Source organism: Rhinopithecus bieti, unplaced genomic scaffold (genome assembly GCF_001698545.2).
Source record: "Rhinopithecus bieti isolate Rb0 unplaced genomic scaffold, ASM169854v2 scaffold_68778, whole genome shotgun sequence".
In the NCBI taxonomy this organism is placed as follows: domain Eukaryota; kingdom Metazoa; phylum Chordata; class Mammalia; order Primates; family Cercopithecidae; genus Rhinopithecus; species Rhinopithecus bieti.
The window spans coordinates 2,098,289-2,118,358 of NW_016827519.1; the positions used below are offsets into that span (position 1 = coordinate 2,098,289).

General features: G+C 39.3%; 1 protein-coding gene across 1 annotated transcript in view; it reads left to right on the plus strand.

Annotated features, from left to right (window-relative positions):
• Positions 1-14,063, plus strand: part of LOC108523306 (ribosomal protein S6 kinase alpha-5-like) — a 98,783-nt gene extending 84,720 nt beyond the window's left edge. The window contains exon 3 of the mRNA XM_017863829.1: positions 13,792-14,063. Coding sequence (XP_017719318.1) covers positions 13,792-14,063 — 272 coding nt within the window. The remainder of the gene's footprint in view (positions 1-13,791) is intronic.
• Positions 14,064-20,070: the final 6,007 nt, after the last annotated feature.

Consider the following 20,070-nt stretch of genomic DNA (forward strand, 5'->3'; position numbering starts at 1 on the left):
GGAGCTTGCAGTGAGCTGAGATCCGGCCACTGCACTCCAGTCCGAGCGACAGAGCGAGACTCCGCCTCAAAAAAAAAAAAAAAAACAAACAAACAAACAAAAAAAAACAGTTTCCCCTATTACCTTTTTCCGCCCAGCTTACCCTAATACTCTGCCTACTTTCTATTTTTTTTTCCCCAACTTTTATTTTAGGTTCGGGGGTACATATTCAGGTTTGTTACCTGAGTAAATTGCCTGTCGCTGGTGTTTGGTGTAAAAATGATTTTCTCACTTAGGTAGTGAGCGTAGTACCCTATATGTAGTTTTTCAGCCATCACTCTCTTCCTACCCTCTCCCTCAAGTAGGCCCTAGTATCTGTTGTTTCCATTTTTATTTCCATGTGTGCTCAATATTTAGCTCCCACTTATAAGTGAGATCATTTTCTTTTCTTACATCAGTTTGCTTAGGAAAATGGCCCCCAGCTGTATCCATGTTGCTGCAAAGGACATGATTTCATTTTTTTAAATGGCTGCGTAGTATTCTTTGGTGTATATGTACCATATTTTCTTTATCCAGTCCACCATTGATGGGCATCTAGGTTGATTCCATGTCTTTGCTATTTTGAATAGTGCTGCAGTGAACATGCAATGAACATATGAGTACATGTGTCTTTTTGGTAGAATGATTTATATTCCTTTGTGTATATACCTAGTAATGGGATTTCTGGGTTGAGTGGTAGTTCTTTTTGAAGTTCTTTGAGAAATCTCAACTGCTTTCCACAGTGGCTGATGGAATTTACATTCCCACTAGCAGTGTATAAACGCTAAACGCTCCCTTTTCTCCACAACCTCACCAGTATCTGTTATTTTTTTACTTTTGAACAATAGCCCTTCTGACTGGTGTGAGATGGTATCTCATTGTGGTTTTTATTTACGTTTCTCTGATGATTACTGATGCTGAACATTTTTTCATATGCTTGTTGGCTGTGTGTATGTTTTCTTTTGAGAAGGATCTATTCATTTCCTTTGCCCATTTTTTAATGGAGTCATTTGTTTTTTGCTTGTTGATTTGTCTGCCTACTTTCTAGTCCAGTTTGTTTTCCTTCACTTGCCTACAATTCTGTGTATTTTTCCACCTTCTGATGCCCTGCCTTATCTTGTTCCCCTATTGGTAGTACTCATCTTTTTTTCCACCTTTCCAAATCCTGCCCAGATTGCTTTATTCTCTGAATTGTTGCACTGAGCCCTCCATAGAGAGCATAGCACTGACTTGTTCTCTGAATTTTCTTCACATCTGCAATCTTTCCTCTAGATTGTAAGCTCTTAAGATCATCCCTGTATATTTTTCCAACCCTGTTGCTCTGTGCCCCTACCTGCCCATAATCCAGCATCGTATGAAGTATTAGTCTATCAAGTATGTCATTTATGCTGTTGTCTCTAGCAGTACTCTTCAGATTGATACGCAAAAGCCCAGGAAATATCTTTGGTTCATCTTTTAGAATTTGTGTGATGATGAAATTTTGGGTTATTTTGGGGAATAATGATTATATTTTTATTTCTTTTTTTTTGAGACAGAGTCTCGCTTTGTCGCCCAGGCTGAAGTGCAGTGACACGATCTCTGCTCACTGCAAGCTCCGCTTCCCAGGTTCACACCACTCTCCTGCCTCAGCCTCCCGAGTAGTTGGGACTACAGGCGCCCGCCACCACGCCCGGCTAATTTTTTGTATTTTTGGTAGAGACGAGGTTTCACCATGTTAGCCAGGATGGTCTCAATCTCCTGACCTTGTGATCCGCCCGCCTTGGCCTCCCAAAGTGCTGGGATTACAGGCGTGAGATACCGTGCCTGGCCTTTTATATCTTTTTTAATCTCTTCTGCTGCCTTCCTTTTGACCATTTTGCCTTCTTTGAGCTATCTGTCCAAGTGTGGGAGAAGAAGGTGTTTAAATGTACCTGTGGGTGTGCATTATCAGTAATTCTAATAATAAAGTGCAGCATGAAGGTCTCAGCTAAAGACTTTAGTATTCTCTGGATTTTCTTTTTTTTATCATATATGGTCACGTACTTTGAAGAGCTGATGTGGTCTTGTCTTACCTTGACAAAAAGGAAAAAAGAAAAATTTTGCCATGTAAGAGTAAAGGATGCAGCCAAGTTGATTCACTCTTCTGGTTTTGGTGCTTTCACACGGTTGTAGAGTACTTGAGTATCGAGGGTAATGTGGAAGACTCAGGTTTGCATCTTGACACTGTGGTTGCTTACTTGAGTTTCTTGAGTTAATCATATGAACTCTGAGCTCAAGTCCCTTTGGCGTAAGTTATTATAATATTACCTATCTCACAATGTTCTTACAAGATTAATAAGATAATGGATATGAATTGCCAATTACTAGATAACCATGGGTTGTGGTTATTTATTGAACAGGGAACTCCATTGTAAAGCTGTAACCTAAATTGAAAAAACAAAATTATTTAGGACTTACTTATAAGAAGAGATTATTTATTTATTATTTTATATAGTCACTTACTTTATTAGCATCTCTGGAAGTAATTTCAACTAAAGTGATATTTTAATAATAAAATTTAACAAGTGAGAAAATACCTCATAAATGAAATGTTGCTAATTGCAATTTTGTTAGCATTTATGAGAAGTTGATTTGTATGTTATCTTAAGCATAACATGTCAAATGGAAAGATTATATTTCTTTCTTTTTTCTTTTTTTTTGGGGGATGGAGTCTTTCTCTGTCACCCAGGCTGGAGTGCAGTGGCATGATCTCAGCTCACTGCAACCTCCACCTCCCAGATTCAAACAATTCTCCTGCCTCAGCCTCCTGAGTAGCTAGGATTACAGGTGCCCACCACCACGCCTGGCTAATTTTTGTATTTTTAGTAGAGATGGGATTTCACCATGTTGGCCAGGCTTCTCTCAAACACCTGACCTCAGGTGGTCCACCCGCCTTGGCCTCCCAAAGTGCTGGGATTACAGGTGTGAACCACCATGCCCAGCCTCTTATTTGTTTTCTTTTAACTATTCAAACATCGTAGATTCTGAACCATCTTAGTGTATTGTAGGTTAACACTCCTCTGCTAAGATACACATGACATGAGTAATAAAATGTTTTGATCGCCTGACACATAATAAATGCTATGTAAGTTTTAGCTATTTTGTTTTTCATTTTTAGCTGTTATTGGGGAAGCTGAAAGGGAATGTAGCTCAGCTTCTAAAAGAGTTAATGTAGTACATTACCAAGCTTTCAGATTAGCTTTATACATAAGTGAATGTCATTTCTTAATGAGTATTTTTTGTAAAGCCTAAAATGTGTCCTGCAGTAAATAGAGAAATAACAACCACCAAAGGTCTTCCTGGTTTCAGGCCTTGCTGGTGCATTTATTTCCACTCTACAGCCAGAATGATTTTTCTGATGGGCAAATTTGATTCTGTCACTTTTCAATTTAAAACCTTTCAATTCATTCCCGTTGGTCTTGGGATTCATTCCTTTGTATTTACCAAGATGCAAACACTGTTCTGGGTGCTGGAGGTAAGAGTAGTGAGTATTAAATATGTATGTGTTATACACACACACACACACACAAACCATACAACATAGAACCTTGTAAATGGAATAGTATGGAGCTGGTCTTCATGTAATGCAGAGTTATTTCTGAGTTTATGAAACCTTGGCATGAGTGCCAGCAAAGTATAGAAATTCCGAGGGCCTTGCTTATGATAGTGTCTAATGAGCAATAACCGTTTGTGCCTACCTTGGTCCCTCGTGTCCTCTTAAGAAGTTCACTTTTTCCTTATGTGGATTTCCTTTGTTGTTGTTGTTGTTGTTGTTGTTGTTGTTGCTGTCATCTAATCAACAGTAGATCTTGTAAGTTTGCTCTGTGGAAATACTGGTTTTCTAGTTGAGGCTGTCTTTGGGCTGCTTACCCCAGCCTTAAGTGCCATCTTGAAATGTAATTTGTGATATTTCTTTACTCATTGGTCCCAGACGCTATGAATATTCCTGATAAGGTAGCTTTTTTTCCTCCAACCTTTTTTTTTTCAAACCACAGATTTACAGTAACACATTTCATTTATTAAATGAGACATACTTGTTTCTCATGGGTAATTTGTTACTAGAGGGTGCTGTAAATTGCACTAGGCAACTTAAAGACATTGCTACTTTTTGATGACGTAATAGAGGGAAAAATACTTTGGTTGAGTCATGTAAAAGACTGAAAAAGTATGATGACTTAGTCATCATTTGTCGTTTTATTATTTTAAGTGTTTGGAAAGTATCCATATTAAAATAATACCTTTAAAAGCATGTATTCATTAAATTGTCAAAATTGTCATTCAAAAAATTTATAATTTTGCATTTGTGTATGTGTATACCCACTATACCTTATGCTTCAGTGTAAGCCTACAATATTTGTGTAAGTCTTAGAGGTTAAATGTTTGTGATGTTTTATTCCGTAGTAAAAAGATGATTCCATATGGAGTGTCAATTGACATTGTCTCTCTAGTGTAAATACAATTTTATTTATTATCGATACTGTATTAGGTCATGTTAGTTAGAAGCAGAGCCCAGGACATGGATTTGGGCATATGTGATTTACTGCAGGAGCACTCTCAGGAGAACAAGAGTGAAGGAAGGAGGGTGGTCAGGGGAGGAGCCTAAACAAGTGTGTGGTCTAAGTAGTGGTCTGGATTCAGCCTGGACTCATGGGAAGTTTTGGAGCAAGAGCTAAGAGGCAGGCCTTTTATACCTGTGTTAGTCATTGGCTGCAGGCTGCTTGAGTGAGGGTGGAGTAGAGAATGATGGCATATAACCTTCCAGGTGTGGCAGTCCCTGTCCATCGGAGGTCTTTCTCCAGCAGCCAACACTCACAGCAGCTGGACAATAGGTGCCCCGGCCTATAAAGGGGATCTGGCAGACACCATCAGCACCCACCACAGATGGTCATTAACTCCAGCAGTGAAGACATCACTATTTCATTAGGAAAACAGCTTGTCTTCTGAGATATAAATAGAGAATTATTTATGAATATGCTTCTTAGTCTTCTTTTGATTCCTGTTTTATCATATTTCTTTTTTAGTAAGATGCTGTGGTAATCATGTTTACCAGATTGAAATAAGCACACCGGGAGGCATAGCTAGTATGGTTGATGACCAAGTCACCATTTCACAAGATTCCGATAATCTGGAAAGATGAATTTTTGCAGTGATTAATGTGATTCTTCAGTTAGTAGAAATTCTCTCTTATGACACAGTTGGTATGTGTAGGTAATTTTAAAAAGTTGGTTCAAGTGGGAATCATTTAAAAATCATTATATATTTTTTGAACATTTTCAAAAAGTGGGCAAAGGATATGAACAGACATTTCTCAAAAGAAGACATTCATACAGCCAACAGACACATGAAAAAATGCTCATCATCACTCGCCATCAGAGAAATGCAAATCAAAACCACAATGAGATACCATCTCACACCAGTTAGAATGGCAATCATTAAGAAGTCAGGAAACAACAGGTGTTGGAGAGGATGTGGAGAAATAGGAACACTTTTACACTGTTGGTGGGATTGTAAACTAGTTCAACCATTATGGAAAACAGTATGGCAATTCCTCAAGGATCTAGAACTAGATGTACCATATGACCCAGCCATCCCACTACTGGGTATATACCCAAAGGATTATAAATTATTCTACTACAAAGACACATGCACACGTATGTTTATTGCGGCACTATTCACAATAGCAAAGACTTGGAATCAACCCAAATGTCCATCTGTGACAGACTGGATTAAGAAAATGTGGCACATATACACCATGGAATACTATGCAGCCATAAAAAAGGATGAGTTTGCGTCCTTTGTAGGGACATGGATGCAGCTGGAAACCATCATTCTTAGCAAACTATCACAAGAAGAGAAAACCAAACACCGCATGTTCTCACTCATAGGTGGGAACTGAACAATGAGATCACTTGGACTCGGGAAGGGGAACATCACACACTGGGGCCTATCATGGGGAGGGGGGAGGAGGGAGGGATTGCATTGGGGAGTTATACAAGATATAAATGATGAATTGATGGGTGCTGACGAGTTGATGGGTGCAGCACACCAACATGGCATAAGTATACATATGTAACAAACCTGCACGTTATGCACATGTACCCTAGAACTTAAAGTATAATAAAAAAATAAAATAAAATGTGTAAGAATACTTCACTTGTGAATCTTTGGATGTAAGCACAGGACTCTGAGTACAGGTTCAAAACAGTGGTTTATTTTGCATAAACCATGGTTGAATCCATCATCTAAAAATAACAGTTTCAGATTCTTTAGAGTGAGAACTAGACACATTTGAAGTAGTCTGAGTACAAAATACTTTTAGATTTTCAGTTTCCCCTAGCCTTTTACAGTTGTTTCACTCACACCTAATTTTCAGCAGTTCCTTTCTTCAAAGTGTTTTGCTTATTTCTAGTCCTTTCAAAGCATTCATCCTCATTTTTCTTTCATGTGCACATTTCAGTGTTTTATGTAATATTTAATGAATTTGCATAATAAGAATAACATACAACAAGCAGAAACAGGCAAAGCAACAAGTATCAGTGACTGGCATGGAACTGCATGGGTGCAGAAATACACGGGTAAACTAGTCATACATTGTCAGTGCGCAGTGGGTGTTTTCAGAGGGAAAGGGGAGTATAAGACTAAGTTAGTGTTAGCAGCTGGCTAAGTAGAAGTCATTTAAGAGTGTTTCTACTGTATTTTTTTAAGTAGTAGTTCAATAGTTAATAAGTTTGTTATGAACCCAAAGTGCAGCATGCCTAGTAAACATTCTATTCATGGTATAATTTTAAGCTGCATTAACAAAAGTTTGAGTGAAAGAAAACATTGCTCTCACCTTGGTTGAGCAATTCAGGTCCTAGTGAGAACAGCATGTCCAAGTTGAGCACCATAAGGAAGGACATAAACCAGGGGCCTCTGAACAATGGCTCTTATTCCTGGTTCGTGGTTGCTTCCTTCAGAATAATGCATGTAAATGTGTACACACACAAAATTTTGCATGCATTTAATAATGTTACATTTTAAATTGATTGTTTTACAAATTAAAATTTTTTTTAACAAATTAACCTCATACCATTTTAATGTAAAAATTAAACACGGCCGGGCGCGGTGGCTCACACCTGTAATCCCAGCACTTTGGGAGGCCGAGGTGGGCAGATCACCTGAGGTCGGGAGTTTGAAACCAGCCTGACTAACATGCATGGAAAACCCCATCTCTACTAAAAATACAAAATTAACCGGACGTGGTGGCTTATGCCTTGTAATCCCAGCTACTTGGGAGGCTGAGGCAAGAGAATTGCTTGAACCCAGAAGGTCAAGGTTGCGGTGAGCCGAGATCGTGGCATTGCACTCTAACCTGGGCAACAGGAGCAAAACTCCGTTTCAAAAATAAAAAAAGATTAAAGGCTACTTAGGAACATTTTTAATGAATTCAAATTTTGCAAATAAGTGAAAAGATAAGTTTATGCTCAAGAAGACTACTTTGGCTTGGCTTTAAAAATAAGGTGGAATTCTGCAGTGGTTTCTGACATGGCAGCATGAATGTCTTCTTGTTTTAAAACTGTCAGTCATTTTTAACTTTTCTTTATTATAGCAACAAGTGCTTAAAACCTGGTTCACAATAATTGTGGTAAATGGAATAAGAGCCACACATTTGGAAAAGCAAGCTGAAAAGAAACCTACTCCAAGGAACCAGAAATTTTTCTGTGACACTTCCTTTGGTTCAGTTTATATTATTTCTTGTCATTAAGCCCCTGAAATCATTATCAACAAAGACTGTCGACATTTTGCTATCCACATCAGGTAGAATAGAATTATAAATCCACATTTCAATTTGAACAGAAGTGACCTTTATAACATATCTGCAGTGTTCTTCCAACCTATAGAAAGCTATCTCCAGCTTTGGAAAAATTTACATAGTTGATCCAGTTCTCTCTTCTGAAATGGCTGCTTAACTAAAAGAGCACAGACGTTTTCCGCAGCATTCAAAATGGTGTCTGTAGGGCCATGAATTGAAAGATTTACCTCATTCATGTGATCTCAAATATCAGCCAGGCTAAATCAGTAAGTAATCATTCCTGTCATTTGTTCTTAGAATGTACTTTCCCTCAAGCTCAAAAAGTAGAACCTCTACCTCGAGTTCAGTCAAACGCTGCAGGACTAGTCCTCTGGAAAACAGTGACCTTCGTGATCTCAGGCTGAGTGCGGTGGCTCACACCTGAAATCCCAGCACTTTGGGAAGCCAAGGTGGGTGGATCACCGGAGGTCAGAAGTTCGAGACCATCCTGGCCAATATGGTGAAACCTCATCTTTACAAAAAATACAAAAATTAGCTGGGGGTGATAGTGGGCACCTGTAGTCCCAGCTACTTGGGAGGCTGGGATGGGAGAAACGCTTGAACCCAGGAGGGAGCGGTTGCAGTGAGCCAAGATCATGCCACCGCACTCCGGCCTGGGCAACAGAGCAAGACTTGGTCATAAATAAATAAATAAATAAATAAATAAATAAATAGTGTTTAGAACTTCATGTTCTCTTTTGCTCTTCTTTTCTCCATTCCCTTTTCCCCTCCCCTTCCTTCCCTTTCCTTTTCTTTCCTTCTTTCTTTTTCTTTCTCCCTTTCTTTCTCTCTCTCCTTTCTTCTTTTTTTTCCCCGAGACAGGGTTTGCCCTGTTGTCCAGGCCAGAGTGCAGTGGCATGATCTTGGCTCTCTGCAACTTCTGCCTCTTGGGTTCAAGCGATTTCTCCCACTTCATCCTCCCAAGTAGCTGGGACCACGGGCACGCCCCACCACACCCACATAATTTTTTGTATTCTTTGTAGAGACGGGGTCTCCTTATGTTGCCCAGGTTCGTCTCGAACTCCCGGATTCAAGTGATTTGCCTGCCTGTGCCTTTCAAAGTTCTGGGATTACAGACATGAGCCACTGTACTCATACCTTACTCATATTTCTTTTTTTCTTTCTTTCTTTTTTTTTTTTTTTTTTGAGATGATGTCTTGCTCTGTCTCCCAGGCTGGAGTGCAATGGTGCGATGTCAGCTCACTGCAACCTCTGCCTCCTGGGTTAAAGCGATTCTTCTGCCTTGGCCTCCCGAGTAGCTGGGATTACAGGCACCCACCACCACACCCAGCTAATTTTGTTTTGTTTTGTTTTGTTTGAGATGGAGTCTCTATTGCCAAGGCTGGAGTGCAGTGGCACGATCTCAGCTCACTGCAAGCTCTGCCTCTCGGGTTCATGCCATCCTCCTGCGTCAACCTCCTGAGCAGCTGGGACCACAGGCATCTGCCACAATGCCTGGCTAATTTTTTGTATTTTTTGTAGAGACAGGATTTTACTGTGTTAGCCAGGATGGTCTCCTCTTGACCTCGTGATCTGCCCACCTCGGCCTCCCAAAGTGCTGGGATTGATTACAGGCGTGAGCTACTACCCCCAGCCAACTTTTGTATTTTTAGTAGAGATAGGGTTTCACCATGTTGGTCAGACTGGTCTGGAACTCCTGACCTCAGGTGATCTGCCCACCTTGGCCTCCCAAAGTGCTGGGATTACAGGCGTGAACCACCACGCCCGGCCCCCTGTTCATATTTCCTAACAGAGTATCTTGAAAAGACCTTAGCTCTGATGTAGTTGAAAAGATTAACAGCGGTAGACATGACTTCTGTGAGGATTGCTAATTGAGCATTTCATGCCATTGCATGTTGATGCAGAAATTAGAGAGTTATACCTATTAAGGCGTGAAGGTAGTTTTTTTACCGAAGCAGCTCCATCCAAGCAGGAAGTACTATTGTTTTATCTTTCTTTTTCTTCCTTTGGAGACAGGATCATGCTCTGTCACACAGGCTGTAGTGCAATGGTGCAATCATGGCTCACTGCTATCTCAAACTTTTAGCCTCAAATGATCCTTGTACCTCAGACCCCCAAAGTATTGGCATTACAGGCATGAACCACTGAACCCAGTCCCTGTTTTGTTTATCTTTTTTTTGGCCAAAGTAGTTTTCACTATGGTAGTCTTTGCAGTTTCTTAAAGATACTTTAAAAATAAGATTACTCTAATAATGTCAGGGCACACATAATGAATGAAAGGCAGGAGTTGGCTGCACTTGCAGGCAGTCATTCATCCAGTTGCAAACTAAAAGAAAAGAATATTGCCACCAATTCCAGTTTCAATGGCCACTCTTGAAATACTGGAGAACAAAAAGGTGGTTCTGGAATAGATAGCATTATTCAACAGAAGGACTGCTTTACTTTCTTTCTCTGCTCTGAGCTATAAACTGGCTTAACCAGGTAAGGTGGCTTCTTCAAGATCTCTCCAGTACAGAATGTGTTTTCTCCCCATTCTGCAATGTGATAAACAGTCTTCTGGGTGCTTTAAAAACAAAACTGTTTGGAGGCAACTACGTTTTAGTTACACAGCCTTCTTAGAAGTAAGATCGTTATCTGAAATACTTACTATTTGGAATGTTGTAAGGCACTCCCTGAATGTTGTTGATAATAAACAACCACTGATACTTAGTATGTGATGAAGCATTGTAGTTTAAATGTTAATCATGGCAACTATAAAAGTAAAAACAAAATATTTATGAGCTTCATTATAGTTTTTCTCTGACATTGTCTGACAGATGAACACAATTGCATTGGCAGAGTACGTGGTCTTTAATTCGTATTATTGGGAAACTTCTGGATGTTCTCACATGGCAAGAATGATTGTTTATTATTTGACCATATAGAGTGTAACATAGCAATCAGGCTGATTTTATATTATTTGATCGTATATATTGACATCCTACCTCATGCATATTTGGAGTGAAATACAATAGTTTTTAAAGTAACAGAAAGAAATCAAAGAGAAAAATATTTACAACCCCACAGAACATATCAGTAGAACCTCTTAGTGGTGAGTGGTCTCAGAGTCATCTTACTTTGAGATTGGTTTAAGGAGGAATATGGAGATGGCATGATAGTGTTTTTAAATATTTAAAAGATTATCTTAAGAAGAATGATATTCTTTTTCAAGTCCGGAGGGTATGGAAGGACAAATGAAAATTATAAAAAGTCCTGCTTCCAGTCAATATAAAGAAGATTTTCTTTCAGACTGAGTTTCACTCTGGTTGCCCAGGCTGCAGTGCAATGGTGCACTCTCGGCTCACTGCAACCTCCACCTCCTGGGTTCAAGTGATTCTCCTGCCTCAGCCTCCTGAGTAGCTGGGATTACAGGCATGGGCCACCATGCCTGGCTAATTTTGTATTCTTTGTAGAGATGGGGTTTCTCCATGTTGGTCAGGCTGGTCTCGAAACTCCCGACCTCAGATGATCCACCTGCCTCAGCCTCCCAAAGTGCTGGAATTACAGGCATGAACCACCATGCCCGGCAATATAAGGAAGATTTTCTGATAGAGCCTCCCATCAATAAAATGGGCCACTTTGCAAAACTTCCTCCTCTTGGAGGTAGGAGCACTGGGTCCATTCACTGTTAAAACAGCTAACTTGCATTGTCATTTCTGTTTAATCTCTGGTTCCCTATTTATTTGCCTGTGAAGTCATTCACTTAAGTGAAGCAGCTGGACTACAGGTAAGACTGTGGGCCCAGGAGTCAGACTAAATGGCAAGTGTGATCTTGGACAAGTGACCCAACTCTTCTCTACTTCAGTTTCTTCATTTATAAAATGGAGATAATAGTTCTCACCTCCTTATAGGAGTGTTGTATGAATTGAATGAGTTAATATATATTGTAAGTGCCTGACAAGTACTCAGATGTTAGATTCTAACACTCAGAAGTCTGTGTGTCACATGGTCAACACCTATGTTGAGGGCAGATGTAGCAGGAAGAAGCTGAACATCCATGTTTCAGTGATGTTGTGGAAAGAATTCCTGGTTTTGACAGCATAGGTGGATTTCCTGATTTCTAAAAACCATAGTGCTCTGGAGATAGGAACCTGGGATAACAAGAATTTAGAGTAGGTTCCATGTGTATGTAAGGAACGCAGAAGTTGCAGGGCTGCTTGTGGAAGACTTTACTTTCTCCTGAGTTTATATAGTGGCTTGCCCTGTTGGAAGGCATAGTGCATAGTATTTTCTAGCTTCATTTTGTTGCTTCTGAATAGATAAACATTTTTTTTATTTTTATACTCTAATTTGTTAGGTTCCAAAAGTTGTCATTGCATCTTTTTGGTTCACTTCTGCCTTACTAAGGTCTCAACCTATAATTATTGTATTTCTGATGAGATAATATGCAAACCTTTGTGAACTTTTTCTGTGCCCTGGAATGTATTCAGTATGTTTACAGTACTGGTTATATTAAGATCCAGAATGTCTGATTACTTGCACTTGTGAGGAATCACTTTTTTGTTCATTTATGGTTCAGAGTGTGGTCCGTGGAGTCACACTTCTTGCATTTGAATCAGTTCTGCTGCTTCTTGGCACAGTCTTTGGGCCAGTTCTGTAACTATTCTGAACACATTTCCTCACGCGTGAAGTAGAATTGCTAAAAGCACCAGCTTCACTGGCTGTTGTGAGGATTAAGTGAATCAATATGTTTAGTGCAGAGCCTGGCATCGGCAAGTCCTTAATAAATGTTGGCGCTCCTTCTCAGGATTATTAGTCTTTCACTGATCTCTTGCACATTGTGTGTTGTTACTAATCCACTTTCCAAAGTACAAAACTGAATAACATACGGAGTACAAGAGCCTTCCCTTAAAGCTCCCTTCTTCTAGTGGGTGGATTACAATAGAATTAGGTGGTAAATACCGTAGAGTGTGAACACTGATCTGGGCCCGAATTCAAACTAACTCAATAATAGTCTGATTAAAGCATTTAAGAGAGACTGGACTTAAACATCTCAGAAAGCATTTGCCTTTTAAAACAGATTAACTGTAGTGAATTGATACCTTGCAGGGATGAAGTAGGGGACTCACCTTTTCATTCCGAAAGTGTTTTTGTTTTTTTACCTTCCCTTCTTCCTCCCTCTTCCACTTCTTCCTGCCCTAGCCCACTTCTCTAAGAAAATAAATGCAGAGAACGTGCTCTGCCCACAGGCACAGTGCCCACACGACCCCAATTCCTCCACCTGGAGGAGGGGCACCACACATAGGATTGTGCCCAACAGAGTCCTTCTGAAAAGTGTGGCGAGGTTGACCTAGTAAGCTGTAGATTATTGCCCAGAGATACAAAAGGGCTTCTGTCTGTATTGTATGCAGTTTAGGATCTTCTTACGTTTTAAGTCTGAAGACCTCTTTTGTTCATGTAATGTCAGCTTATGTTGCTTTAGGCTTTTTAATAAGTATAGAGGAATAATTGAGGCATTTGATTTATATATATATGTGTGTGTGTATATATATATATGAAATTCTTATTAAGAACTGCCTTCATTTATCTACATCAGTAACAAATATATATATATATATATATACCTAGAAGTTTTATCTGATGTCTAAAATGTCCTGGTTGTTCCAGAATTGGATTGTGGTTAGTTGACCATAATAACAGCTAGTTTCCTACAGCTAAAAATATTGAGGAGAGAATAACAGTAAAAGAGTAAAAGCATAATTTTGTCAGCAGTGGCTAGATATGTAAACATTGAGGGTTAGACCTAGAAATATATTTGGTTAAAATTCAAGAAATCTATCAAAGAACTGTTTGAACTGGTACCAAGGATGCTTTTTCCTTTAAAGAGTATTTTTTTTGTGCATTAAATAAATTTAGTTCTACTAAATTACCATTTTGCCTGTGTAGCATTTTAATTCTTTTTGTTTTTTTCTTTTCATTTTCAGCTTATGGAAAAGTATTTCTAGTTCGTAAAATAAGCGGTCATGATACTGGAAAGCTGTATGCCATGAAAGTTTTGAAAAAGGCAACAATAGTTCAAAAGGCCAAAACCACAGAGCATACAAGGACAGAACGACAAGTCCTGGAGCACATTAGGCAGTCGCCGTTTTTGGTGACATTACATTATGCTTTCCAGACAGAAACCAAACTTCATCTCATTTTAGGTAAGTGTCAGTTGTTATCAGACTTTTATGAAAGCATTTTCTTTGGGTCTTAAGTTATAATGTTCTCGAAGGGCAAGATACTATGGACTTAGAAGAAGTGAAATTTTTGATTCTCATTCTTTGTGGTGGCATCTCCTGGAATATCATGCATTACTCTGGATTTGAGGCCTCCCATTATGAAAGAATTTACATACTTGTATTCCACACTCTTTTCTTAGTCTTTTTTCTTTCTTTCTTTTCTTTTCTTTTCTTTTCTTTTTTTTTTTTTTTTTTTTGAGACAGAGTCTAGCTTTGTCACCTGGGCTGGAGTACAGTGGTGCAATCTCAGCTCATTGCAACCTCCGCCTCCCAGGTTCAGGCAATTCTCCTGCCTCAGCCTCCTGAGTAGCTGGGACTACAGGCATGCACCACCATGCCCAGCTAATTTTTATATTTTAAGTAGAGATGGGGTTTCACCATATTGGCCAGCCTGCTCTCGAACTCCAGAACTCAAGTGGTCTGCCTGCCTTGGCCTCCCAAAGTGCTGGGATCACAGGTGTTGAACTGCCAATCCCAGCCCTTCCTTTATTAATGTTAAGAAACATTTGAATTGCTAGGGGTATCTACCTCCCTGGGCAGTATGCTTCCATTCAAATGTGAGGAACTGATTGGTGAAGTGGGCCAATTTCTGCTTTAGAAGTTCTCAGAATGAACAGGTTTAGGCTGACAAGGGGATGTTCGTGGAAACCAGTAATGGGGGAAAATAAAAAAGAAAGAAAATACTTCTGTTCCTACAGATGCTTTGCATTTCTGGTGAAAAACTTGATTAGCTACTAATCAGTCAGCCTTTACACTCCCATTTCCACCCTAGGCACTTTCTGAATCCATTTCTTTCTCAAATAGAACTGGACCTTTATATATGATCTTTGGAAAAGTCCTCAGCACACATTACCAGATTGCTTTGGAGAAAAGTTGCACCGTTTTCTGTTCCCACTAGAGAAATGGCAGTGCTTCCAGTATTCTACCATTGTTAAAGATTTCATCTGTGACCATTTTGGTCCTGTGCTTGTGTTAATTTGCATGTATGTGATATCACTTTCGTCTAGAATTATGGTAAGGATTAAATGAGCTGGAATTTCACATAGTGCTTTGCAAGCATTAGCTATTTCTTAAGTGCCTGCAGTATGCCAGCTGTTACACTAGGTGTATTCCATAATATTACTGACCCTCACAAAGACACTGCAGGATCCCCTCATTAGTGATGTCAACATTCTGGAAGCTGTATGTCTTGAAGTTACATATCTTGTGTGTGCTTGAAGATTGGAGCTCAAGTCTGACTTATTCCAATGTCTGTCTTCTGTTTCCCTAAATTGCTGCCTGTATTCTTTAATTATTGGTAATACAAACCGTTTTTTTTAATATACATTTGGCCATTTTATTGAATGATTTTAGTTTAGAAATTATATTTTTATTAATGATACCTAAGATTGCATTCACCTTTTGAGCCATGTTGTTACACTTCATGCTCATTTTGCAATGCTTACCATCAATTAACAATTCTAAATCTTTATTCATGTAGGACACACTCTCTTCTCTCCTCTTAGAGTCCTCATTAATGTTACCATTTGCCTGTTGTTCCAGTGAGTCAATATCATTTGACCCTTCATTCTGCCTCCTGTGTGTATCTGCTATGTTATTGATTTTTTTCGTAGATATGTCTTCAGTATCTACCCACATGAACAATAAGACTGTTGTAGGTGACAGAGCATTCTAATGCAGCGGTTTCAAACATTTTTAGTGCAGGACCCTTCCCTCAAATGAACAAACAGAAATTCAAGTGGAAAACAAATGGAAAGGAGTAGCTCTGCTTTTATCTGGGCCTAAGGGTACCAGGTCCTACCAGTTTATTTCTATTCTTTACCCTAGATTAATGTCCAGGAAAGCCTTAGGAAGTCCATGAGGACTGTTTGAGAATTGATTATCTTTTCAAGTTTCTTCCTTGACAATAAACTCATAAAAGTTAAATCATGTGTCTAAGGTTAGACACATGAGTCAGAAGCTGTTAAGAAAACAGGTTCTTGGACTCTGCACCATTACGTGCTATCCTGCCCCTGCCCTTTCTGTCTCTCTCCTCTCTTATTTATTTATTTTTTTCTGTTCTGTTAACTATACTCAATATGCATTTTAAAATTATTTAAAATTATAATTTTTATAAAACATTTTAAATTTAGAAGTAGATAGATATGAGTGAAATATTTTGTATTTGACTAGAAAACAGTAGTCCTTAATCATGTTGCTTTTTCATTGTTGGCTCTCCATTACTTTTGGTCTTTGTCATTGGCCCTAAATAAACAAATCCAAAACAAAACAAGAAAACCCATTTCTTACGCTAACTCAAAAGTGGAACGTGAACCAGACAACATATTCATTCCACAGTGAGTGAGGCGTTGCATTTAGAAACCATGCCCTTCTATCTTCTGTTCACATTAATTTTTTTTACACATTCTTTGGGCCTATTACAGCAGTTGACTTTTAAAGATGAAACTTTTCAGGAATTTAGAAGAGGACTATAAACTGTTTTTATGGTTCAGTTATTTGTTTGCAGTGCTCTAATGCACGGTTTCCCAAACACCGTGCCATACACTTGGTCCCTGTATTAGTTTGCTACAGCTGAGTGGCTTAAACAATAGACATTTATTTTCTCATAGTGCTGGAGGCTGGAAGTCCAAGATCAGTGTGCCACTAGTGTTAGTTTCTCCCACGGCGTCTTCCCTTGGCTTGCAGATCGCCACTGTCTTATCACCTCTTCACATGTTGTTCCCCTATGCATGTGTGCCCTGGTATCTCTTTTTGAGCCCAAATTTCTTCTTCCTGTAAGGATACCAGTCAGGTTGCTTTGGGTTCCACCCTAGGCGCCTCATTTTAACTCCATTTACAGTCACATTCTAAGGTACTGGAGGCTAGGACTTCAACATAATGAATTTTGGGAAGATACAGTTCAGCCTGTAACAGCCCCAAAAGGTTTATTGATTGACTTTATCCAGCTTTTTGTGAGGTATTAGCAAGAACTTACATGTCTAGCTCTTCAGGGACCTTGCTGACAGTTTGTCTGATGACTAAGTAAATACTATAAACCTTTTTAAAAAACTATATGTTTTCTTAAAGTTTTATTACTGCAAAAGCAGTATATATGCATACAGAAGATACAGGACAGCAAAAGTAAGAAAATAAAAACATTTTCACTACCCAGCATGTATCTTATTATATACTCCTCTATTATCAGTATATATTCTTCTAGGTCTTTTTGTCTATATGTCTGTGTGTGTGTTTTATCAAAATGAGTTTGTCCTATATATGATTTGTAAGCAGGTCTTTCAGTTAATGATGTCTACCTTTCCCAGCTAATAAATTTTCATTTAAAAGCCAGTTGTACAAGTTATTTATTGCTGTATAACAAACCACCTAAAATTTCATAGCTTAAACAATGATTTATTTTCTCATGATCCCATGGATTGGCTGAACAGTTCTCTGATGGTTAACCTGGGCACACTCACCAGGTGTTCAGATGGAGTTAGCTGAGCTGTGAGGTCCAAGATGGTTTCATTCTCATATCTGGTAATTGGTGCTAGCTGTTGGCTGGGCCACCTCTTTTCTCCTCCGTATGGCTTCTCATCCTTCAGTACAGTAGATCAGCTTTTTCATAGCATGGTAGTATCAGGTCAGCGAGCAACTACTGCCAAGAAGGCAAAAATGGAGGCTGCAGGGCCCCCTGAGCCTAGACACTGGAACTCACATAGCCTCTCTCTCAACATAAGACCAGCCTGGATTCATGGGATGCGGAAATAGACTTCACATCTTAAAGAGGGAAACTAGAAAGAATTCATGGCCGTTTGTCATACAAGTCCATTTTCATATTTTACTAATTGTAACATAATTATGCTTTACAGCTGTTTGTCCAATCCAGGAATGCCACTTGGTTGTGTTCTTGTAGTATCTTTTAACTTATTCCTGCCTCTGCTGAATTCTAGTAGTAATTGGGAAGCTAGATCTAAAGGCTCAGTAGGTTAAACTTAAACGTTTTGAGCTGGAATACACCATAAATGATGTTATATATTTCATGTTATATCACGTTAGGAGAAACCTATTATCCGACTGTTCCCAATTAGTGATTCTAAGATTAGATTACATAGTGACAGCCTGATCCCTTCATCATAAGGTTATATTTTTTCTCCTAGAAGTGAAAATACTCTGTGTGGTGTTTGGACGCTGTGTTTTTTTGTTTTTGTTTTTGTTTTGAGATGGAGTCTCACTCTTGTCACTTTGACTGTAGTGCAGTGGAACAATCTTGGCCCATTGCAACCTCCACCTCCTGGGTTCAAGTTATTCTCATGCCTCAGCCTCCCAAGTAACTGGGATTACAGGCACCTGCCACCACGCCTGGCTAATTTTTATATTTTTAGTAGAGACGGGGTTTCACCGTGTTAGTCTTGAACTCCTAACCTCAGGTGATCCGCCCGCTTTGGCCTCCCAAAGTGCTGGGATTACAGGCATGAACCACCACGCCCAGCCCGATACTGGTTTTAACATAATATAACATGTGGTTGTAGTGTAATATAACATATGAACACCATATAATTCATAAAGATCTTCCTTGTTATTTTTTTTTTTTATTCCTGCATAGTCCTTCGTTCCATTCCACTGTGTACTTAACTGGTTCCCTGTGAAGGGATCCTTGGGTTATTGTTTCTTATGAGGATGCTTCAGGTTATAACTTGCACATATGTCATTTGCTACTTATGTGGGGGAAAAAACCTGTAGGCTTGATGAAGGGAGATTGCTGGGTCTGTGTTTTCACTATTTCTCCTTTTTTTTTTTTGAGATGGAGTCTCGCACTGTTGCCTAGCTGGAGTGCAGTGATGTTGATCTCAGATCACTGCAACCTCCACCTCTCGGGTTCAAGCGATTCTTCTGCCTCAGCCTCCCAAGTAGCTAGGACTACAGGTGCACGCCACCACACCTGGCTAATTTTTGTATTTTTTTTTAGTAGAGATGGGGTTTCACCATGTTAGCTAGGCTGGTCTCCAAGTCCTGACCTCAAGTGATCTGCCTGCCTCAGTCTCCGAAAGTACTGGGATGACAGGCGTGAGCCACCATACCCATCCGTTTTTGCCATCTCTAATTTTGCCAAATACACTTCCATAGAAGTTGTACCATTTTACATTCCCACCAGCATTGAGAGCGCCTGTTTCTCCACAGAATGTATTCTCAAACTTCTGGGTATCTGCCTATCTCATAGGTGAGTAGTAGTGTCTCATTGTAGAGGTCATTTTCTTTTTTTCTTCACTGAATGAGGCCGAACATCTTTTCACATGCCTAAAAAGCCATATGTATTTTTTCTGAGAATTATCTATTTGTACCCTTTGCCTCTTTTTTCCCCTCAATTTCTAGGCGCTCGTAAAGTAATTATTTCTGGTATGCGTTGTAAATACTTTCCCCTGTTTCCCACGTATTTTTTTTTTTTTTTTTGAGTTTGGTTATGATGCTTTTACCGTGCACAAATTTATGTATAGTAGAACTTATTTTAAAAATTATTTTTATGCTCAGTGATGAAAACTGTCCAGTTCTGCTACTGACAGTAAGTGATGATAAAGTGTGTCTGAGGAGACAGCTGGCTTCGTGCTTGCCCCCAGGATACCTGAACCCACAGAGATTCTTAAGGGGTGGAGAGGTTTGGGTGGGGCCACTTTGTCATGGTGCTAAGGATCACCTACTGTCTTCCAGCATGCATTGCTTCCAGGCCGGGACAGTGTGGCCGAGCAGATGGCTATGTGCTAGAGGGCAAAGAGTTGGAGTTCTATCTTAGGAAAATCAAGGCCCGGAAAGGCAAATAAATCCTCGTTTTGTCTTCACCCGTGTAATAAAGGTGTTTATTGTTCTGTTCAAAAAACAAAAAAAAAAATTATTTTTATGGCTTGTGATTTTGAGTCATACTCAAAAGACCTTCTCTGCTCCTCTATTGAGTTTATAAAGGAATTCACTTATGTGTTCTTCCAGTACTTGCATGGTTTTATTTTTTGCATA